This window comes from Panthera tigris, chromosome B4 (genome assembly GCF_018350195.1).
Source record: "Panthera tigris isolate Pti1 chromosome B4, P.tigris_Pti1_mat1.1, whole genome shotgun sequence".
In the NCBI taxonomy this organism is placed as follows: Eukaryota; Metazoa; Chordata; class Mammalia; order Carnivora; family Felidae; genus Panthera; species Panthera tigris.
In genome coordinates, this window is record NC_056666.1 from 122,804,101 (window position 1) to 122,826,624 (window position 22,524).

The window sequence follows — 22,524 nt, forward strand, 5'->3', positions numbered from 1 at the left end:
ACAAACTGCAAGATCATGACCTGAGCCGAAGTCGGATGCTTAACTGACTGAGCCACCCAAAATGCATCTTCTTATAAGTCAGTCTGAATTGACCAAAGAATTAGTTACAGTTGTGATCACTGACCCAGATTTTTGAGAAGCTACGGAGCATGCTCATTTTTCATGGTGTCTTCCCCTCTCCCAAAGAAATATTTGTAACCCACTTTTCTATGTTAAACATATACCACGGCTACCACATAAATAAGCACTTTCCAAAATTTGAGGACACGCAATTTGGAGTTCACCTGCCACCTGGGTCTCATCTAGGCCACGGGGAGCTAAGCAAATTAACGGCAAATTGGATGTTAGAGCCAAGTTTACTATGCTTTCACTAGCAAAGAGAAATGATTCCAACCAATCTTACTACCCAGAAACAACCTGCTTAAAAACAGAAGGGCTTGGTTTCATTAAAAACTTCAAGGGGGTGCCTGGGTGGCTCAGTTAGTTAAGTGGTTAAGCATCTGACTCTTGATTTCAGCTCAGGTCATGATCTCACGGTTCGTGAGTTCGAGCCCTGTGTCAGGCTCTGTGCTGGCAGTGCAGAGCCTGCTTGGGATTCTCTCTCTCTCTCTCTCTCTCTCTCTCTCTCTCTCTCTCCCCCTTTCTCTCTTTCAAAATAAATAAATAAACTTAAAAAAAAAAAAGAAGAACTTCAAGATACCTATCCTTGAAAGGTAAAATAGAAGTGTTTAAAATGTTCTGCTTGATGTTTTTTCTCACAAGATGAATGGGACACAGGGCTGGATGGCACACCTGCTTCAGAAACCCATGGAAGAGGAAGGAAAGTTCCTCCTTGCACCGAGCATGGCAAGGGCATTTTTGTGGGGAATGAGAGAGAAAGAGAACTGGGACAAATATTACCCCGCATCCGAGATTTAGAGTATTAAACACAATGCTTAACATGTACAAAACATTGTCATAAAAGACACTGAGTTTATTTTTTTTTAAGTTTATTTATTTATTTTCAGAGACACAGAGACAGCGTGAACAGAGGAGGGGCAGAGAGAGGCAAGAGAGAATCCTGAGCAGGCTCCATGCTGCCAGCACAGAGCCTGATGTGAGGCTCCAACTCATGAACCATGAGATCATGGCCTGAGCAGAAATCAAGAGTCAGATGCTTAACCGACTGAGCCACCGAGGTGCCCTAAGTTTATCTTTTTACAAAATATCCTTGTGAGATATGAAAGGATATGAAAATCCCTGTGATTTTCCCATATAATTTCTCATGTCAACTTTCCTGGGCAAAGGGATGCCCAGAGAGCTGGTTAGGTACTGTTTCCCGGTGTGCCTGTGAGGGGGTTTCTGGAAGAGACTAGCACTTGAATGAGTCCACTGAGTGAAGGAGATTGCCCTCACCACTGCAGACGGGCCTCATCCAATCTGTTGAGGGCCGGAATAGAAAAAAAAAAAAAAAAAGGCAGAGGAAGGGCAAATCTTCCCCTCAGCTCCAGCTGAAACCTCTGTCTTCTCAGCACTTCTGGGTCTCAGACCTTTAGACTTGGACTAGAAATTATAGCACTGACTCCCCTGGTCCCCAGTAGCACTACCACCAGCTTTCCTGCACCTCTAACTTGCAGACGGCAAGATCCTGGGACTTCCCAATGTCCACAATCATGTGAGTCAAAACCGCACAATAAATCATTTTCTAGATATCTATGTAGAGACACACACATAGATACATAGAGCTAGAAAGAGATAGAGAACTAATCCTAGTGGTCCTGTTTCTCCAGAGAACCCTAATACAATCTCCATATGACAAATGAAATTACTTAAAGTCAGAGGGGCCAGGTGGCTGGTCTCTGGCCAGCACGTGAGTGGAGAAGCAGGATTCGAACCTTCTGACTCGATTCCAGTGCTTCTCCACTTAACATGAGACGGGAGGAATGGCCTGACCACAGCATCATCTGTGCAAAGTTCAGCACAGTTCTCACGGACACACTTTCTGGTGGACATCTCTGTACTGCTCCTTTCTCTCATGACAGGCTACATTGTGCTGTGTGGACAAACGACCTCAAAATCTCAGTGGCTTAAAACAGCAAAGGTTTATCATGCCATCACAGATAATGACGGTCCTGGCTCAATCTCCAAATCCAGGTCCGCTCACGCCAGGACTGACATACCAGCCGCCATCTTGAACATTGCCAGTAGCCACGTACAACTCGTTGGACAGAACGGGTCACAAGGTGCTACCCAATAAAGGGACCAGAAAGTGCTTCCCATGGTGGGTGGAGGGGCTGGAAATATTGGCAATTAGCTGTCACGGCCACCACGGTGCTTATCATTGTGCCGGACGCTGTATTAAGCACCTTACGTTAGGTATACTTAGCATTTTTAATACCCTCGAGGTAAACACTACCATTATCCCCATTTTGCAGGTGAGAAACTGAGTCTTAGAAAGTTAAGCACCTTTCACAAGGCCAGGCCAGTTCTGTCAGATTGAAAGTCCTTGCTCTTAACAAGAAATCATTTATAGTAGATGCCATAGCGATTGCCAGTCGGAAAGAAGGTAGACTCTTTGCGAAACAGCATGCGGGCCTGGGAGTGAGGTAAAGACAGGGTGAAATGAGGCTGCTCCTCTACCATGACCACAGTGTCACCTGCGGGTAGCAGGTGAACAGGTAGTGAGTAGCTCACACTTCCCTTCCTGTGCTCAGCCCTCCAGATCCTGATTCCACCACAGGCAAACACCAGAGGCTGAGGGTCAGTACTGGCTCCCAAAACAAGGGATATGGAAGCTTCTAGAAACGGCAGGCCCAAAAAGCCAACTGCCAGGAATAGCTGTGCATTCATTCAGCAAACATCTATTGAATGTAACTGGAGTGGGGCCCAGGGAACTCAGACCTGCTTGAAGGTGTTTGATGAAATGGAATAACACTTAAGCTAACAGAATTCAAGATTACCAGCTGATTTGCACGGATCATTTTGGGAAGGATGGTAGGTAAAAGGCCACAGGGAAGACAGATGAGTAAAACAAAGGGAGAATTCAGAATGGCTAACATTTCTTAAGAATTCACCATGGGCCAGGCCTAGTCTAAGTACTTGTAATTACATGAATTACACATTGAATGCTTGCTAGTCATAATGTTCTGAGCTTGGTACACTTATTATTTTACAAAAGAGGGATGTGGGTAGAAAGGGATCCGGTCTTCAGCTAGGAAGTGGGAAAGCCAAGGCTCACCCCGATCTAGCATCAGGGGCCACTTTTACCCATTATGCTAGGCTGGACCCTTCTACGCAACAATTAATCACTGCAAAATGGGCTTCACAGACTCAGTTTTCAGAGCTTCTATGAAGTGAGGGGTTATATAAAGTAAAGGAAGGAGCTCTTTCCAGGAAGGGCTCCCTGAGATCCCGGGAAAGGGTGAGGTTTGTGGGAGGAGGTCGCATGGCTCAGGTCTCCCAGAAAACACCTTCTCTCCCTTTGGACACCAGCACCATCCTGACACCTCAAGGGCTGGCTGCCAGAGGGCAAAGAGACAGGGACCCCAGCATGAGGCTTGGTTTTCCTGGGGGGAACCCTGCAGGGGCAGCGGGGAGGTACCCACGTCAGTAAGCACAAACCAGAAGAGCCTCTACGTGGTGGCCACAGCCAACAGACAGAGGAGCACAGGTAACACTGCTCAGGGTCTCCCGCAGGCACCTGGGGCAGGTGAGGACTTTCTAGGAGGCTGGTAGGAAACAGAACTGATACGACCTAACCTAGCCAGAGAACGTTCTGTGTACACAAGAAATAAATGGAATAACGTATATGAAGCGGCTGGCACAGTGAAAGCACTAAATAATAGTGGTGGTTATGATGGCCAGGGGCAACAAGATGTGACAATGCTCTGGCCGCACTAGAACAGCATTTCCCAGCTTTCTGGGTCTCCCCCCTAACCGCCCTTTCCCTTTTCAGCCCCACTGATATGCACGCATGCACACACACATGTACACGCATATGTTCACCCACATACAAAGAGTATATAAGACCAAACAATCCTCAGCTCTAGTAGCAAAAAGGGAAAAGACGTTGCTGGACCACAGCCCAGGGTACAAAGCCTGCCTCTAGACTAGCCAATTTTTGGTAGGAGTAACTTAAGTTACAAATTGAATACAATACTTACAAACTGAAAACAATACTTAAACAGAGTATTAATTTCAAAGGAAAGAAGCATCCACATATACGTGTGGCTAAGAGACTAGTTTGCCTCAAAATAATTGATAAGACATTGGGACAAACTATGTCAAAAGATAGCCCTTTACCAAAAAATACCATAGCAGACTCAAGTCCTACAGCCTTCGCTTTGGCATCTTTTTTCTCCTTGTAGGATATGCTTTACTTCCCATGCTCAAGCTACCTGGAAGTGAATTGTTGCAATTACAATTCCTGGCACCTCTGGTAAAGATGTATTCACATCCTGGTTGTTGTTGTTGTTGTCTTTGTTTTCCTGACAATAGTGAATATTGCCAGCAGTGCTTTCTTTAGGGGCTCACAGTGCAGAGAAGGGCTACAGCATATACCCAGAATTTTAACAGCCACACCATGGCCTTGTCCCTGCACCTCCAAGAGTGTTACTGTTCTACAGGAAAATGGAGAGACTAAGTGTGTTGCAAACCATCAGAGACCAAGTGAGCAGAAGAACTGACATCACACCTTAAGAGCATCCTCACTCCCCTCCCAACCCCCCCGCCCTGCTCTCTTCGCTACCTTATGTAACTTAAGAGGTGGTGGGAATGACGACAATGTAGGAGGGAAACAATCTTTTAAAAAAGAAAGTGAAAGAGGACATAGTAAACCCAAAAGGAAATTTGCACAGAGCTTAGAATCTTTGCAGAGGCTGTGATGTAAGGTTTTTGAAGTCCACGAACCTGAAGTTCTCTGTGTGGCTAGAGGGCTCTGCTTCTAGGTCAAGAGTCTGTGATTGCCATTGTTTCTCAGATTCAGACCTCAATCCTTTCAGAAGGGGATAAGAATTTGATTTCAGGGGCGACAGCGTAGCTCAGTTGGTTAAGCATCCAGCTCTTGCTTTCGTCTCAAGTCATGATCTCATGGTTTGTGAGACTGAGCCCCACATTGGGCTCTGCACAGTGGTTGTTTGGGACTCTCTCTCTCTCTGCCCCTCCCCACTTGCACAAGTGCACGCATGCTCTCTGTCTCTCTCAAAATAAATAAACTTAAAAAAAAAAGAATTTGATTTCAGAATTAGGGCAGAAACTGCTAATGCCTATCCAATAACCATCTCCCTCATCTTTGTTAGTAACAGATGCCAACCTTAGTTTAGCGTGGCAACACACCCCATTGAAACCTCTGTTCCCCAACTTTTCTCATATCTAACTGTGGCCAAATGACAATGTTTTAGAGACAGAGTGGAAATGTTGGTGAAAACCTGGGAAAGCTCCTTAAAAGCAAATGCAAACCCTTCTTTTCATCCTTCCTATTGCCCGAAATGCGATGGCTGGAGCTCCAGCAGCCATGCTGCTTCCAGCAGTCATCCACATGAGATGACCCTGAGAATGCAAGCTAATGTGTGGATCAGGGACATAGAAGGAAGAGGGTCCCAGATGACTTTGTGGAGCCAACAGGGCAGCCCTGAACTGCCTACTTTCAGAAAGTTCTCATGTGAGAGAATAAACCCTGGGATGTAAGCCATTGAAGTCAGGTCTCAGTTACTCACAACCAGGTACAAGTATTAATTTATATGACCATGTATACACATGTTTACAGATTCATTCCTACTTGAGAAATGCTAGCTGCAAGCTTTCCCTTGAATGCAAACTTCCCTTTTCCGAACTAGCAGGTACTTACACAGATTTAAGCCCTTAACCAAGAAGCTTGTGTTCCACAGCACTCCGCAGGGACTGGTGCCTGAAGTACAGGAGGCCATTGGGCTTCTCCTGGACCCACTGTCTGCTGGCATTGCGGAAGGCAGCCCAGTGCAACATGGTCACTTTGTAGTGATCCCTGTAGCCCAGCATGTCCAAAAGCTGGAATATCTCATCCTCGGCCAATCCACAATGTGAGATGCTCAAAAAGCACAGAGTGTCAGCCACCCAGCCATCCGGTGCTATACAGATAACACAATGACAGCAATGACAAAAAGAACCGTTCACATCTGCCAGGCATCATTCTAAATGTCTAAATGTCGTGTATGACTATACAACTTGTTTCCTTTAATCATCCTATAGGCAGATACTATATAACTTCCCCTGTCTTACAAATAAGAAAAATAAGGGGCGCCTGGGTGGCTCAGTTGGTTAAGTGTCCGACTTCGGCTCAGGTCATGATCTCGCGGTTCGTGAGTTCAAGCCCCGCGTCAGGCTCTGTGCTGATGGCTCAGAGCCTGGAGCCTGTTTCGGATTCTGTGTCTCCCTCTCTCTCTGACCCTCCCCCGTTCATGCTCTGTCTCTCTCTGTCTCAAAAATAAATAAACGTTAAAAAAAAAATTAAAAAAAAAAAGAAAGAAAAATAAAGCCCAGAGATGTTAAATAACTTAGCCAGTCACACAGGAATAAGTGCAGAACTGGGATTTGAGCACAGAATGCCTGGCTTTGGAGCCCATACTTTCAGGCATTAAGTTATCATCCACTTTGTCCCAACTAATATGTCCATGTTAGCGATGGTTATAAGCTGGAAAGCTTGCCAATTATCATACTGCTGAGCAGTCTATTAATACTTTCAAATATCAAGTTTGCATCGATGGGTCTGAATGGTTTTTTGGTATGATTGCTATCTTGCCACAGACACCACTGGAGCCAGCTCTATGTTACTCACCTGACCCTTAGCTTTTTCAGCCAGAGCTGGATTCCCGCTGGCTTTATGACCAGCTCTAAAGAGATCCTCAAGACCACTGAGAGAAAGGACAAAGTCTACCATTCTAAATGGACTTCTTGTGCCAGGACTGGGGAATGAACCTCAAACACCTGTAATCTTTGAGCAGAGGGAGCTGCTCAGCCCCAGCTGTACAAGCTCCTTCTGAAGTTGACCCCAGGTTTACCAAGTTCTTCCTGTACCTGTGGCTGAGTGCCTTGGGCCTGAGGAGGGGTCAGTGGGCAGGAGGAGGAAAGTCAGCCGGGGACAGGAGGGCCTGGGCTTTCCCGCACAGTCCCAGACAAGCAGGAATATCCCTGGGCACAGCCATGGGCCACCTTGCCTGCGTGACCCTTCTCAGGGCACAGAGACCTTTCTTTCACCTCCTTGCAGGTGAAGGAGAGCACACTAAATTTGAAATTCATTTTATTTGCAGAAATGCAAAGTCTAGAGCAAAAAAAAATGGGGCAGGACAATATGTGGTCACACCAACCAATGTGTCTTTCATTGCAAGTATTTTCTGCTTCTTTCCCCACCCCCACATCCCCCTTCCTGCTCCATTCCAAATTCATCAAACTTAAGAGAAGGTTATTATGGTAGAAACTCAAGTTTCAAAAGCCTTTTGAAGATCCTAGCAGAGATAATGGCTTTGAGAACAAACTTTGCTTCTCAAAAGACTGTGGAATATCAAAAGACAAAAATGCCTGACCAACTCATGGGATACGTCTTTTAACCACAAACAACAGACTCAGTTACAGGGTGAGCTAAAGAGGACTGGACCAAGCAAGGTGGAGGAGACAGTGCGAGAAGAGAGCAACAGAGTTGCTCAGGTGGGCCTGTGCTGTTCCCTGAACCCAAGCTGTGAGCAGGGACAGGGAACCTACTGGATGCACCTGGGGACCCAATAGTACAGACAGCCTGTGCTGTGCCTCCCATTGGGAGCCTAGAAGGCCGGTGCCTGTAGATCTTCCGATGCCCCCAGAACCAGAGAGCAGAAACCACTATGGGGACACCTACAGAGCCAGATCTCTGAAGGTGCAGTGAGCAACCAACATTCTCTGTCGGGAATGCTGAGTACCCATAAGACTATGGGCTCCAGGAGAGTGCAGATGTTAGTGGAGAGAGGGGCCTCCTCACATTAGAGTGAGGGAAAATGGCAGCAGATGGCAGCATAGATCGAACAACCCAAGAACAGATGGGAACACAGCCATCCTAGAGGATGCCAGCATTGGAGGAAGTCAGTATCTGTGGACCATCTGGGGCCATGACCACCTCAGTGGAAGCCAGCAGGGACAGATGACAACCAAGGACATCCAGCACCAAGACCCTCAGATTTAAGCTCAACCCCAAAGAAACACACACAGGAAGGACACAAATCCTCTCTTGACTGAAAACACCCTGAATTGTACCAAAAAAAAAAAAAGCTGAATTGACGGATTTAACCTAGATGAACCGAATTAGGTTTCTGCCATCACTTGAACTATAGGCTCAAAAGAGTTGAGTTATAGAAATAACAAAGGCCCATTTCTTAGATTCCTGAAAAATTGTCTAATATGGTTCCCTTTACAGTCAGCATAGAACTCCCTAGACAGGGTTGTTGGATTTAGCAAATAAAAACGCAGAGTAACTAAATTTTAATTTTAGATAAACAACAAATTAATTTGGGGTATAAGTATGTCCCATGCAATAATCCGGGATATACTTGTAATGAAATTATTTATTTGTAATTCAACTAATTTTTAGTATAAGTGTGTCCCATGCAATAATTGAGACATACTTTTACTAAAGGACTGTTCTTTGTCTGAAATTACAATTTAACTGGGCATCTTGTATTTTCTCTGACAACCCCATCCTTGGGCCCTCCTCCTCTGGGTGGTCCACCATACATCTTTCTCCCTGTGGACTCTAGCAGGTTGTCGATACTGGCCAAGGCCTACCTTCTCCTAAAGCCACCGTGTCTGAATTTGCCTTTTTTGGTGTAAAAGTCCAGCTATAGTGCTCAATCCAGCGTTTCAGAATCAATTCCCAGAGCTCCTGAACAGACACCACCTCCAAGTACTCCTTCAGACACCGATACTCACCTCGGTAGATTCTACATTCTCTGAGTTCATTCGCTAGGATCGTGAGTTTTAAAGGATTCAGGTTTGTTTTTTTCCTCAAAGTGGATTGGCTCTGTTGGAGGGCGTCTTTGTTGGGAATGGAGAGACGCTGCCTAAAGACGTTTAGTTTCACTTCTTTGTCTCCTATGCTAATGAACTCCACCGTCCTCACATCTGGGCGAGCACATAGCAACTTGTAGGACAGGCTGGAGGAGACAGTGCTCATGATGAATTTGCAATGAGGAGGCAGCGAGCATGGCAGCCAAGAAAAATCTTTTGCCTGGTGGAGAGAGTCAAAGACATTTGAAAACTTTAAAGACTTTAAAACTACTTTGCTGATGGTTTTTAAACTTAGAGCAGCTAGAATATAGGGAGTAAGTAGAGGGTTAAGGGCTGGGGTGAAGGCTATTAGCGATAAGGTGGATAGTAAGCAATATGGTGATGATACCAATTCACACTCTACAGAACTATATTCACGGACTTACCCATCTGTTATGAATTTGATAGTACAAAGGTGACCTCTCAAAAGAGGTTTGTACGGGGCACCTGGGTGGCTCAGTCACTTAAGTGACTCTTGATTTCAACTCAGATTACGAATGCACGGTTCATGGGATCGAATCCCACATCGGGCTCTGTGCTGACAGTGCAGAGCCTGTTTGGGATTCTCTCTCTCTCTCTCTCTCTCTCTCTCTCTCTGCCTCTCCCTGCTCTCTCTCTCTCTCAAAATAAATAGATAAACAGTTAAAATAAAAAATAAAAAAAGGTTCCTACAAGCAAGTAATCTGACAAATCTTAGGCTTCTAAAGAATGACCTATAGTGACGATCAAGGGAAATCTAAGAGTGCAAACTGAACCATTCAACTGAAAACCAGAACATTGTTTTATGATGAAGAATCTTGCTTTGTACAGCAATACTATTATAAATTAAATGGCTTTATTTGGGGATAAGATAAACACCTAATCAGATCTTTCTAGATTCCTTTAACAGCCTTTCCTACCCCTCTTTGACTAATAATCGCAAATATAATAATAATAATAACAACAGTAACTACCAAACAGTGACTGCTTACTCTGAGCCAGGCACTGAGCTGAATGTGTCTTCGGGTACTGTTAGGGATTTTTATTTTTATTTTTTTATTTTTTGATACTGTGACATTTCTCTGGGGCCTTAGAGATTCAGGAGAGACTGTTTTTCCCAAAGCAAGCTAAGTCCCGGGGGTGGTGGGCAGCTTGCCTGGAACATGCCTGTCATGTGCAGACCCACAGATCCAAGAACACACCCCCACCTACCTTCTCATCTGACTCGCATTCACCAAGCCAATATTTCCCTGCCCCACATCATCATCCTGGGGCTAGGACCAGACAACTAGGGACAACTATGCCACAAAGCCTGCTGAAATTACACAAACTAGCCAATCCTGAATGGCTTCCTCTACCTTTCCCACGGGAACCCCAATGAAGGCTTTGGCCTTGGCCTTCTCCTGGCTCCAGTCTTCTGCCTCCTGACCACCCTGATACTTCCCCTGGGGCCCCGAGTGGCATGGCGCATCTCCTTCTCTCAGGAAATGTAAGTAATCGCTTCCTTCAATGCCATTGGCATCTCCGTGCCATCACTCGGTCATCCTCCTATATATCAAAGCCCAGCACTTGTCACAGTTTGCAATCTTGTCCTTATTTGTGTAATAGCATCATTAACATCAGCCATCCCCTGTTAGAATGAAAGCTCCGTTTCTCTGCAGGGACCATGTCTGACTCTGCTTGTAGTGCTTTTGCTATAGTGAGTGGTCAAGAACTATTTGCTGAATTTGTGGTGGTTGCCATGCATTAAATTAAAAAGATTATAAAACAATACGGTGTGTAATTTCATTTACGTAAGCGTCAAGGAGTGTACATAGACACCCATAGAAGAAGGAAGGCTATACTCCAAAACGTAGAAGAGTGGTGAGACTGTGAGTATACCTAATTTTCTGTTTTCTTTTTCTTCATCATATTTTCTATCAGAAACATATATTACTTACCTAATTTATAATTTACATGTGTTTTTAAGTTTTAGAGAAAATTCTTCACAAGGTTCCAGTGATCCAATATCAGCTCAAACAGAAGAAAAACTAAGGAGGGGCACCTGGGTGGCTCAGTCAGTTAAGCGTCCAACTTCGGCTCAGGTCATGATCTCATGGTTCATGAGTTTGAGCCCCGTGTTGGGCTCTGTGCTGACAGCTCAGAAACTGGAGCTTGCTTCGGATTCTCCCGCTCTCTCTGCCCTTCCCCCATTCACACTCTGTCTCCCTCTCCTTCAAAAATAATCGTTAAAAAAAAAAGATAAGAAAAACTAAGGAGAGCAACCAATCGATGGGATTTGGTATGTGCATAATCAGTATAGATGACGCAGGTCATAATATACAACATAAAGAAAATACTAGGAGTCCAATAAATGCCTGATCAACGTATAAAATGGGGGGGGGGGGCGGTGCAGAATCAGGCAGAAGTAAAGGTCACAGTTTCCAGAACCAGACTGTCCATGTCTGAATTCTGAGTCTAACACAATCTTAGGATGTTGGACAAGCCACCTAACACCTCCATGCTCAGTCCCCTCTGTATAAACAGGGATGATGATCACAGTCTCTCTTTCATAGGGTTCTTCTGAGAATTAAATGCGTTAATATTTGTAAAGTGCCTAGAAAGGTGCCTGACCCGTTGTGTCACAGAAGTATTTCTTCAATAAAACATATAGTAGTAGCTATAAGCAATGCTGGCTATAGCTACAGATATGCAATGCAATGGAAAGGTGTTACAGGGGCATCTGGGAGGCTCAGTCAGTTGGACATCCAACTTCGGCTCAAGTCATGATCTTGTGGTCATGAGTTCAAGCCCTGTGTCAGTCTCTGCACGGACAGCTCAGAGCCTGGAGCCTGCTTTCCTCCCTCTCTCTCTCTCTCTCTGCCCCTCCTCCGTGCTCGTTCTCTCACTCTCTCTCTCTCAAAAATAAACATTGAAAAAATTAAATAAAAAGAAAGATGTTACATACCTTCTAAATTATGGAGTTTTCTTTTTATAAAGCAGTAATAAAATAGGTATTATTTTAAAAAGAGATTACCTTCTGTCCTAAAATCCCATAAATGCCAATCAATTCTTCAATTCCATCTAGGACAAGTATGCATGGCTTTAAATTGATGGAAGCAATGAAAACTTCCACAAGAAGTGAAAAGACTAAGACATTTGAGCCTTCGTTAAGAACATCAGTTTCAAGCTGAGTACCTAGAGCATAGGAATTTGTTCAAATTAGGCAAAAATGTTTCCATCATTGCTAGAATATGTTAATGGGATGGGGAGGCGGAAGGGGTTGGGAACAATGAGTGCTATTCACAGCTGTACAGCTGACACATATAGGTATATGTGTGATTAGCAGCCTAAAAATATTCAACCCAAAAGGGATAATGATATTTACCACCAGATGTCTCCTATACATTTTCAGGATTTTATATAAAAAATATTTTGTATGATTCCAAAGCATTACTCTCATCTTCCAAAATGCAAAAATAGTTCATGTTACAAAGAGCTGGATGAGAAGAAAGAGAAGCCAGTCTATGCAGTCTGTGAAGTTTATGCAGCTCTGTAACATCAGGTGGCTGTTTAGGGGCCACGGCTACCACCTGGGTGGTCCAGCAGGGGCACACACGCATCATCCCCCACCACTGCCTGGTCTCTTCAGTTCTCGCCCACATCAAATCTGACATAACCAATCCTAAATTACTCTATCCGCAATATTGGACGCCAGACCTTCGAATCTGTAAATTACCAGGGAAAATCATGCTATAAACCAGCAAAGGGCAAAGGATGTAATTTGAGAGGACCAACTTGCAAACTCTGATTGCGTGACATAGCAGAGAGCAACCCAAAATTGTAATCAACTGCTTAATACTTTAAGAGCATTTTACTACATACAACTTTGGTCTTGCTTTTATTTTTCAAAGGCCATGTTTCCCATAGAAATTTAGGCACATTAGAATCTAGAAAATCAAGTTATGCAAAGAAGCTTTTAATGGATTTACATCTCTCAGGTGCATTAAGATTCTGTTAGAAGCATATTGAATAACTATGTTTAACAATACTTATTGGTTGCCTGTTACGTGCAAGGTTCTGTGCTCAATGCTAAAAGGAGATAAAAATGATCTATAAATAAAGTCAAGGAGTTAAGGGAAGTGAAAATGGGTTCAGTACACACAAAAAAAAACACATTTCAAGGCAGAATATGAGTCTGAAGAGTACTGGAGTGTGATGCAGAACCATCACAATGAAGACAAGCTTCATGCAGAAGACATGTGAGACGAGCTTCGGGGAATGCACAGGTAGAGATGAGGGCAAAGGAATATCAAGCAAGACAAAGCAAAGGTAAAGGTCTGGAGGTAGGAAAACACATGAGCATTCAAAAAAACAGGAAGCTGATTACAGCAGTGGAACTCAACAGGGGTGCTCTAGGAATTCGAGATGTCCTAGAACACAGGACAGTCACATACAATGCAGGTGTGTCCTGGGGTCTACCTGCTTTCACATGTTCTGCCAGACAGTCACTGGGGTGGGGGGGGGGGGGAGGGGGTAACCTTATTAATGACCTCACCTAGGAACCAACTCCATTTTCATGTAAATGCAAAGTAATTTTTGCACCGATTCAAAACACATTGAATTTCCTAGGAATACAACTACCATAGAAAGTGATGGAAGATTATATGTTGTTTCGTCTGAAATGATACCAAGATTTCAGAAAATCACGACCCTGATGGGAACACTGCTCACGATGTTGGAGCCTTGACTACAACACATCCATGGATGTCTGCACTAGCAGCTTTCGAAAGCATGGTCATTTTCCATGACCTGCCTACTCCACTGTGGCTTCTACTGGAATCATGTCTGAGCATTTACATATTGGAATGCATATTATTTTGCAATAAATTACTTTACCTTTCTCTTTTACATTATACTAGAGGGTTACATTGGGTTTTTTTATTGAGGTATAAATCACAAATGATACTACATTAGTTTCAGGCATACAACATAATGATTCAATATTTGTATACACAAAATGATCACCACTGTAAGTCTAGTTACCATCTATCACTGCACGGATACAAAAACACTTTTTTTCTTGTGACCAGAACTTTTAAGATGTACTCTGACGGGGGTGCCTAAGTGGCTCGGTTGGTTAAGCTTCCAACTTCGGCTCAGGTCACGATCTGTGGTTTGTGAGTTCTAGCTCTACAGGGGGCTCTGTACTGACAGTGTGGAACCTGCTTTGCATTCTGTCTCCCTCGCTTTCTGCCCCTCCCCCACTTGCATGCACTCTCTCTCACTCTCTCTCTCTCAAAAATAAACATTCAAAAAAACATGTAATTTTAGCCACTTTCAAAATATGCAAAACAGTATTATTAACTATAGTCACCATGCTATACATGGCAGCCCCAGGACTTACCTATTTTATAAATGGATATATTGATTTTTAAAGATATTTTGGTATCAGAAAATGACTATAAAATCAATGACTTGAAGATTGTATATGAATGCAAGACATAAAGGAGAAGAAAGAATCAAAACAAGATAGTCTGAGCTTGGATCACACAATTAAAAGTATTTTTCAAGAACAGGAAGAGAACAATCTTGGTGCTTCATCCTTGGAGGGTTTTATCCCCCCCCCCCCCCCCCCCACACACACAAATCTTTAAAGTATTGAGATTCCAGACCTTGACTAAGTGAATTTTAGAGAAGGAGGGGTTCTGGAGATCATGTCGTCTAGTCCAAACCCTCATCTTGTAAGTGAGGAAACAGGCCCAGCAAGGTGAAAAGGCTGGAACACAGGTCATCAGGAGCTTTACAGACACTGATTTTGCTAATAGTTTTCCTGCCAGCAACACATCCTCACTCAACGGTTACTCCATCTGGGTTTCCAAGCCGCACAGGTCACCGCTGGCGGATTCTGTTTCCCAGCAGCCACAGCCACATGCGGGAGGCACGGACTGTTGACCTTTTGCGTGAAGCTGGTACAGAGGCTATGTGACAAAACGGAGGTGAATGAACCTCAGAAAATACACGCAGCCTGACAATCATAAAACATAATATCACTCATAATAATCAGCAGAAAAATAATCCCAGGCAAAAAAAAAAAAAAGGAAAAAAAACCTCAAGGAAGATACAGATCTATATCTAAGTATGCAAAGGAAAGCATCGTTTCAGTGTTTTTTAAAATCCTATTTGGGGTGATTAGAATTATTTTTCCTCAAAATAATATTGAAGATAGGCAGAATTACTAGTATTGGAAAATGATCCTAAACCTATCTCTTTATTCTGTTGGAACCAAACTGTCTCTCCTGGATGACAATGGCCTATTGTCTAATTTAAATTTGTTTAATGTTTTATTTTATTTATTTATTTTATTAAAAAAAATTTTTTTTTAACATTTATTTATTTTTGAGACAGAGACAGAGCATGAGTAGGGAAGGGGCAGAGAGAAAGGGAGACACAGAACCCGAAACAGGCTCCAGGCTCCGAGCTGTCAGCACAGAGCCCGACGCGGGGCTCGAATTCACGGACCGTGAGATCATGACCTGAGCCAAAGTCGGACGCTTAACTGATCAAGCCACCCAGGTGCCCCTTTTTATTTATTTTTGAGACAGACAGAGGCAGTGTATGAGAGGGAGTGGGGCAGAGAGAGACAGAGACACAGAATCTGAAGCAGACTCCAGGCTCTGAGCTATCATAGAGCCCGATGCAGGGCTCAAACTCATGAACCACAAGATCGTGACTTGAGCCGAAGTCAGTTGTTTAATCGACTGGGCCACCCAGGCGCCCCCTTTTTCTTTTTTTTTTTCAATGTTTTATTTATTTTTGAGAGAGCCTATTGCCTAATTTAAACAGTAACAACTCAAGTTTTTATTTATTTTATTTTTTAATGTTTATTTATTTTTGAGACAGAGAGAGACAGAGCATGAACGGGGGAGGGTCAGAGAGAGAGGGAGACACAGAATCTGAAACAGGCTCCAGGCTCTGAGCTGTCAGCACAGAGCCGGACGCGGGGCTCGAACTCACGGACCGCGAGATCACGACCTGAGCCGAAGTCAGACTCTTAACTGACTGAGCCACCCGGGCGCCCCAACAGCTCAAGTTTTTAAACACCCAGTCACAAAAGGTAAATTCATGGGGAGAGAAAAACAGTCAATTGGTACAATTTCAAAATACTTTGTAACAAAATGACAGAGATTAACTGATTTTTTTCACTTTTTGGCAGTGTTATCTCTTATCATTCAATAAAGATTTATTGAGAACCTTCTGTGTCGGTCAGGCTCTGTGTCAGGCATTGAATGTGAGAATGGCCAATAAAACAGACATGGTTTCCTGCACTCCCAGGACTATAACAGGATACAGTAAAACATACAATGTCAGCACCACGTGTAAGTAGTGGGTGACCAGGATGGCAAGCTCACAGTGTTTGCAGGGATACACCCACATAAACTAGAGTACAACGGGACTGGGGCTACCCTTGCCACTTGCTCAAAGTTGGAGATGAAGGAGAGAGGCAGCCATCAGGCCCTCTTATTGAGAGAGTGCTCTTTTTTTTTTTTTTTTTTTTTTTTTTAAGATTTTACTTTTAAGTAATCTCTGCACTCAATGTGGGGCTCGAACCCACAACCTCGAGATTGGGAGTCTCATGCTCTACCAACTGAGATAGCCAGGTGCCCCCGGAGGGTGCTTTTTAAATAGGGCCTTGTGGTGCCTGAGTGGCTCAAGTCGGTTAAGCAACTGACTTTGGCTCAGGTCGTGATCTCACAGTTTATGAGTTCGAGCCCCACATCAGGTTCTCTGTCAGCGCAGAGCCTGCTTCAGATCCTTTGGGTCCCTCTCTCTCTGCCCCACCCCAGCTCACTCTCTCAAAAATAAATAAACATTAAAAAAAAAAAGTTTAGGGGCGCCTGGGTGGCTCAGTCGGTTCAGCGGCCGACTTCGGCTCAGGTCATGATCTCACGGTCCGTGAGTTCGAGCCCCGCGTCGGGCTCTGTGCTGACCGCTCAGAGCCTGGAGCCTGTTTCAGATTCTGTGTCTCCCTCTCTCTCTGACCCTCCCCCGTTCATGCTCTGTCTCTCTCTGTCTCAAAAATAAACGTTAAAAAAAAAAAAAAAGTTTAAATAGGGCTTTAAGGGACAAGAGGATTTCACCGACCTGAGAAGAGGAGGGGCATTCCAGTAGACGGGAGTGAAAGTGGACAGACAAGGAGAGACGGAAATGACCGGCTGCTCCAGGGAGACCACACCTGTGGCACCAAGAGCAAGAGCCCCTGGAGAAGTCACCCAGGCCCAGGACACAAGGCTTGGAGAACCCTGCCAAGGAGTCCTGCTGGTATTGAGGGCAGACTCCCCGGTAAGTGATGCGAGAGGGCCCTGAGGAGCAAAATGTCCCTCTGTTTGTTCAAGGAGGCAAGACCGGGCAGTAATGAGGACAAGGGGCCCTGAGCTCAGCAAAGACCTGAGTCTGAACCCTTGTTCTGCCCACACACAGCTGTGTGAGCCAGCCTTTGTAAGCCCCGCTCTTTATCTGGGACGAGAATGCTGGATGCTAGGAGCATTAACTAAGATGCTGAGAAAGCCCTTAGCACAGAACCGGGCACTCAGAACGCCAATTCAGTAAATGGAACTCATTGTTATTCGGGCCGCCACCAGGGGAGGGGGGTGACAGGGGGAAGAAACAGGGAAATAAGAAAATCAGTGGCTCTCCTCGACCTTCCGCGAGGCATGTCACATTAGGAACATCAGTGGCCTGCAAGGCAGGCGAGGGGCACGGGCCGGGGGAGAGCTGGCTCCGAGCAGTTCTGTCTGCAAGCTCCCTCTATCTAGGCAAGCAGGGGTGAGGACAGAGGAGCAGAAATGTGAGCTTCACACAGGGGCCCTTTGTCGGCCCACTGGGGAGGGCAGGGCGCCTGCAGGAGCTGGAGCTGCTCACGGCTGAGGCCGCCACAGGGAGACGCCGCAGAGGAGCTGACCTCTCGGCCAGCTGCGTTCTCAGTGGCAGCTCTTCCTCTTCTGCCCACACCCACCTCACCCGGGTGAAACCCAGCTTCCTGGCTCAGGCGGCCAAGCTGAGCACGAGCACACGCTAGGCGGTACACGGTGCTCCCCCTCAAGTTCCTCCCCCCGCCCCCGCTGCGGCTACAAACTCTCCTGCATTGTGCTACCTCCTCCCTTAGTCTAGCTAATGAATAAGTTTCTTGTTTCCCTTAGTAGCCCCCACGCTCTCCCTGCCTCTTTAGCTCAGTGAGGAATCACCATCATCATCACCACCACCATCATCATCATCGCTGCAACAATGATAATACTAACGACAACTGAGTGCCCGGTACTCTTCTAAATTCTCTACCTGTAATCCCCTGGGTAGGTACTGTGAATCCCACCCCCCATTTCACAGATGAGAAACGGGGGCCCACACTGCGTAAGTAAACTGCCCAAGAGCACACGGCTAGTAAGCAGCAGAGCCAGGATGGAAAATGCAGGCGGGCCAAGTCCAGAGCCACAGCCTTTCCCCTCTGCCTCCCGCTGCTAATGAGGCGGGCTGTTCTCTCCGGGACAGAAGGTGTCTCCTGAGTGTCAGGTACTCACTCGTAGGCTGTTCCTGAATGCAGTCTGCTTTGTCAACCTCAAGATCTGCTCGTTTTTAAAGATAGCAGCTGATGGGGCACCTGGGTGGCTCAGCTGGTTAAGCACCCAACTCTGGAATTTGGCTCCTGTCATGATCTCACGGTTCGTGAGTTCGAGCCCTGCACGGGGCTCTCTGCCATCAGGGTGGAGCCGGCTTCTGTCTCCCTCTCTCTCTGCCCCTCCCCCACTCACATCTTTCTCTCTCAAAAATAAACATTAAAAAAAAACCCATGTTTTTTTGAATACAGATGGCAGCTGTTTTTGTTACGAGCTTCAGCACCTTGGAACACACTCATTAAACTAACAGTTCCCTTTGGGAATAAAATCCTAATGGCATGCTCAGTGGGGTTTATCTCATCAGCCTGGCTGGTCGGAACACCCTTGGGATGTGGCTGAGTAGGATCAGTTGTTGTCATGTAGAACCAGTCACACCTGCTGCTGCTGATTTTGGTTTTACCCACTTTACAACGAGAAATGCAACGGCAGAGAACTCACGCCCACATGTTCGCCCTACTTACTCATACCCACCACACACACAGAAAGGCACTCAAATACCTGTCCCATCATACAGAGATAATACACGTCCATCAAAACCCATTCTGCGTCCCACGTACCCAGGCGAAACCCAAATGTGCACTTGTGTACAAGCTCCAGGTGAGAAGGGATGAGTTCCCAAAAGCAGGCGGAGTCAGACATGCAAACATATGGCAGACACCTAACGACATAATAGCTGATATTTATCGGCGCTTCCTATAGGCCAAGAGCTGAGCTAAGTGTCTTTGTTTTTCCTACTTTATCTTAGTCAATCCTCTCAACTACCTATAAGACATTTTTTTAATCATCTGCATTTTACAAATGGGAAACCAGAGCTACATAGAGTTAAAATAACTCGCAGAAGGTCAGACAGCTAATAAGTAGCCACCGAGGTCAACTGCTCCTAGAACGGAGGCAGATCCCACATGATTGTTACCATTCCCCATGTACACCTTGTATCTCAAATGTCTTTCATCTAAAGCAAAACTCTTTTGATTCCCCCCAGCACCTGCTGCTCCCACGCCACCGATAATGTTCCATCTCAGCAAACAGCGCTCGCTGTCTGTCTAGCTTCCCAAAGCTGTCCTCAACTCCTCCTGTCCTGCAAAACCCACATTCAACTCCTCAGCAAACCCTCAATCTATCTAAAGCCCTCTTCCTCCTCTGCTACTGTCATCCCTTGCTTGGACCATTTGCAAAAGCCTCTAACAAGTGTCCCTGCCTCCATGCTTGCTCCTCCACATCCATTTTCCCTACACCAGACAGATTTTAATCTTTGCAAAATATCAATCAAATCATATCCCTCCCCTGCTTAAGATTTCCCACTGGTCACCCCACTGTACTCAACAGAATCTGAACCTAACATTCTGTCCAACAAAGCCCAGCCCTGAAATGGCCCCGTCTTCACCTCCGGCTCCATCTGATATGAGTCCCCCTCCTGCCCACCATGGCCCGGCCACACTGGCCTGCTTGCCCTCTCTAACTCCACTTTGCTTCTGGCTTAGGACCTGTATTACCTTAACTACTCTCTCGGCCTGGAACGTTCTTTCTTCTAATCTCCACATGGCCAGCTCCTCCTCATCCGTGAGGTCTCTACAGGGTATAGATGGCTACCTGTCCTGCAAAAGCCCATGTCCCCCTTCCAGAGCGTGGGGTTAGCGTTCTGTCCCCACTTGACTCCCAGTGCAGCCATGTGGGCCCAGGGTGGCCAAGTGTTTGCCAAAAGAATGCCAGTGGGATTGATGTGGATTGATGCCAGGCCAAGGCTTTAAAGGGACAGGTGCACCTTTTCCACCCTTTTTCCCCTTCCTCTAGCCAAAGGCAGAGGACTCTGAGGTCCTAGGGGATGACACAGCCTCAAGATGGAAAAGGCCTGTGTCCCCAAATCACCACATGGAGGAAAGCCACTTGTTGCCTAACTAGGAACCCCTTACTGGACTGCTCCATGGATCAGAAATAAACTTCATTCGAGAAGCCACTGAAATGGGACTTACTCGTCACAGCTGCTAGAGATACTCTAACACAGAGACAGTCCCTGACCACTCAGCCTAACTAGCAACCTGTCACCTTATCACATCACGCTGCATGGCATTTATCATTATATGTTTCCTGTTTATCGGTTATCTGCCTTTCTCAACCGTAACGTGGTATCTATGGGAGCCGTGACCCTATTTGCCTGATGCGTACATCCCCAGAACCCAGAGAAGTGCCTGGCACAGATTAGGTGATCAATAAATATTCAGAAATGAGGGAATGAATGAGCAAGTGAGTAAATGAACCTGCTCAATAAATAGTTACTGAATCGAAGAGGAAGAGCAGTAGTTCAGAGGCATGTCCCACCTTGGAAGCCTTGCACTTGTTTCCCTTGATGGGAATGCTAGCCCTGAGATATCTGTGTGGCTCCCTCTTTCAGGTATGTATTCAAATGTCCCTTTTGCAGCAAGGCTTTCCCTGACCACACTTTTCAAGTCCTAACAGTTTACACACATGCGTATGCGTGCGCGTGCGCGCGCGCGCGCGCGCACACACACACACACACACACACACACACACACACACAGCCTCCCTTCTTGCTCTGTTTTCTTCTTCTTCATAGAACTTATCAAACATTGAGTTGGTTAACTCTTTGTCTCCGCCACCCCAAGAACATAAAAAACACCATGAGGGTAAGGAACTGCCCGGAATAGTGCCCTAGCACATAAAGGTACTCAATCCATTTTTGGTGAAAGAAGGAAGTAGGAAAGGAAGGAAATTTAATTCTGTGAGGGGAAGAGGTGGGTACATTCTGCAGGTGAGACAACACGGGGGTTATGCTGGAACAAGAGAACGGCCACACGAGCAGTAGACAGAATATCTGCCCTCCAACAAAAACTTCCTGAGGTTAAAAGCTTGACTCCATTACCATAGTTTTTGAACTGCAATTCTGTGATGAAGCAATGCATCACGGACATGATGTCACTGCTTTCACAGGTGCTGCCCACAAAATGAGGGATCACCAACATGCTCGGATATTTCCTTTTGAAATAATTCAGCCAGTTGGCGATCAGAGTGGACTTCCCACAACCACGTTCTCCAGACAAGAGCAAAATAGACTTGTCAACTGGAAGAGGATTTATTCTGAAAAATAAAGGGGTAAAATGTAGTCAATATTTACAAAGGAAGGGAGGGAGAAAATATTGTTCTGCATCTCTCTCTAAGAGATAGGAAATTCTAGCTAGTCTCAACTTTGGCCTCAATGGGCTCTAAGTAAGTAATCTGCCCTCTGGGCTTTAGCTCTGCCCTGTGTAAAATTAGGACAGAGGAGAGAGGGTAACCGTGGAAGGCCCTTCCAGCTACACAGATCCTAGGGTTGTCCAGTAAAAACCTGGGCTTACATCAAGGGCCCAACCTGCCCAAACGCCCAGGAGACCCTATCACACCAGCCCACCGTCCTTGTATCTGTGCTGCTAACATCCTCCCAGGGACACAGCCACCATCACCAAACTGATCGTCCATAGAACACCATATCAGGAGCAAAATAGAAGCACTCATATGCCAAGGATCCCCATCGATCCTGACTACCATGACATTGCAAATGACCATGATTGTTAGTAACTCACTAAGAGGTAGTCTGCTCCTCTACCAGGGTGACTTGGCCTGTAGAACGGCAGAAAGAAGATTCCTCTGCACTGGCGTGGGCACAAGATAACTCATTGCTTAACTTCCGTAGTGAAGTACGTCCAGATATACAGAGGATTCCCAGGTATCACCGGTGTCACTACATGCAGACTTCAATCCTATTCCTTACACGCCCGTGATTTCATAAATATGTGCCTAGTGATTTTTCACGGAGGTAAGTTCCAGGGAGGCAGTTACCAGGCTTCTCGTACTCACTGTTGGATAGCTTGTGGCTGGG

At 45.5% G+C, this 22,524-nt stretch overlaps 1 protein-coding gene and 1 non-coding gene across 2 annotated transcripts in view; both read right to left on the bottom strand.

Annotated features, from left to right (window-relative positions):
• Positions 1-22,524, bottom strand: part of LOC102970303 (putative tetratricopeptide repeat protein 41) — an 84,804-nt gene that overhangs the window by 39,218 nt on the left and 23,062 nt on the right. Inside the window, 4 exon segments of the mRNA XM_042993054.1 lie at positions 5,844-6,083; positions 8,908-9,205; positions 12,020-12,180; positions 21,532-21,746. Coding sequence (XP_042848988.1) covers positions 5,844-6,083; positions 8,908-9,205; positions 12,020-12,180; positions 21,532-21,746 — 914 coding nt within the window.
• TRNAG-CCC lies at positions 16,573-16,645 on the bottom strand. The gene has a single exon. It is a non-coding gene; the product is annotated as a tRNA-Gly (tRNA).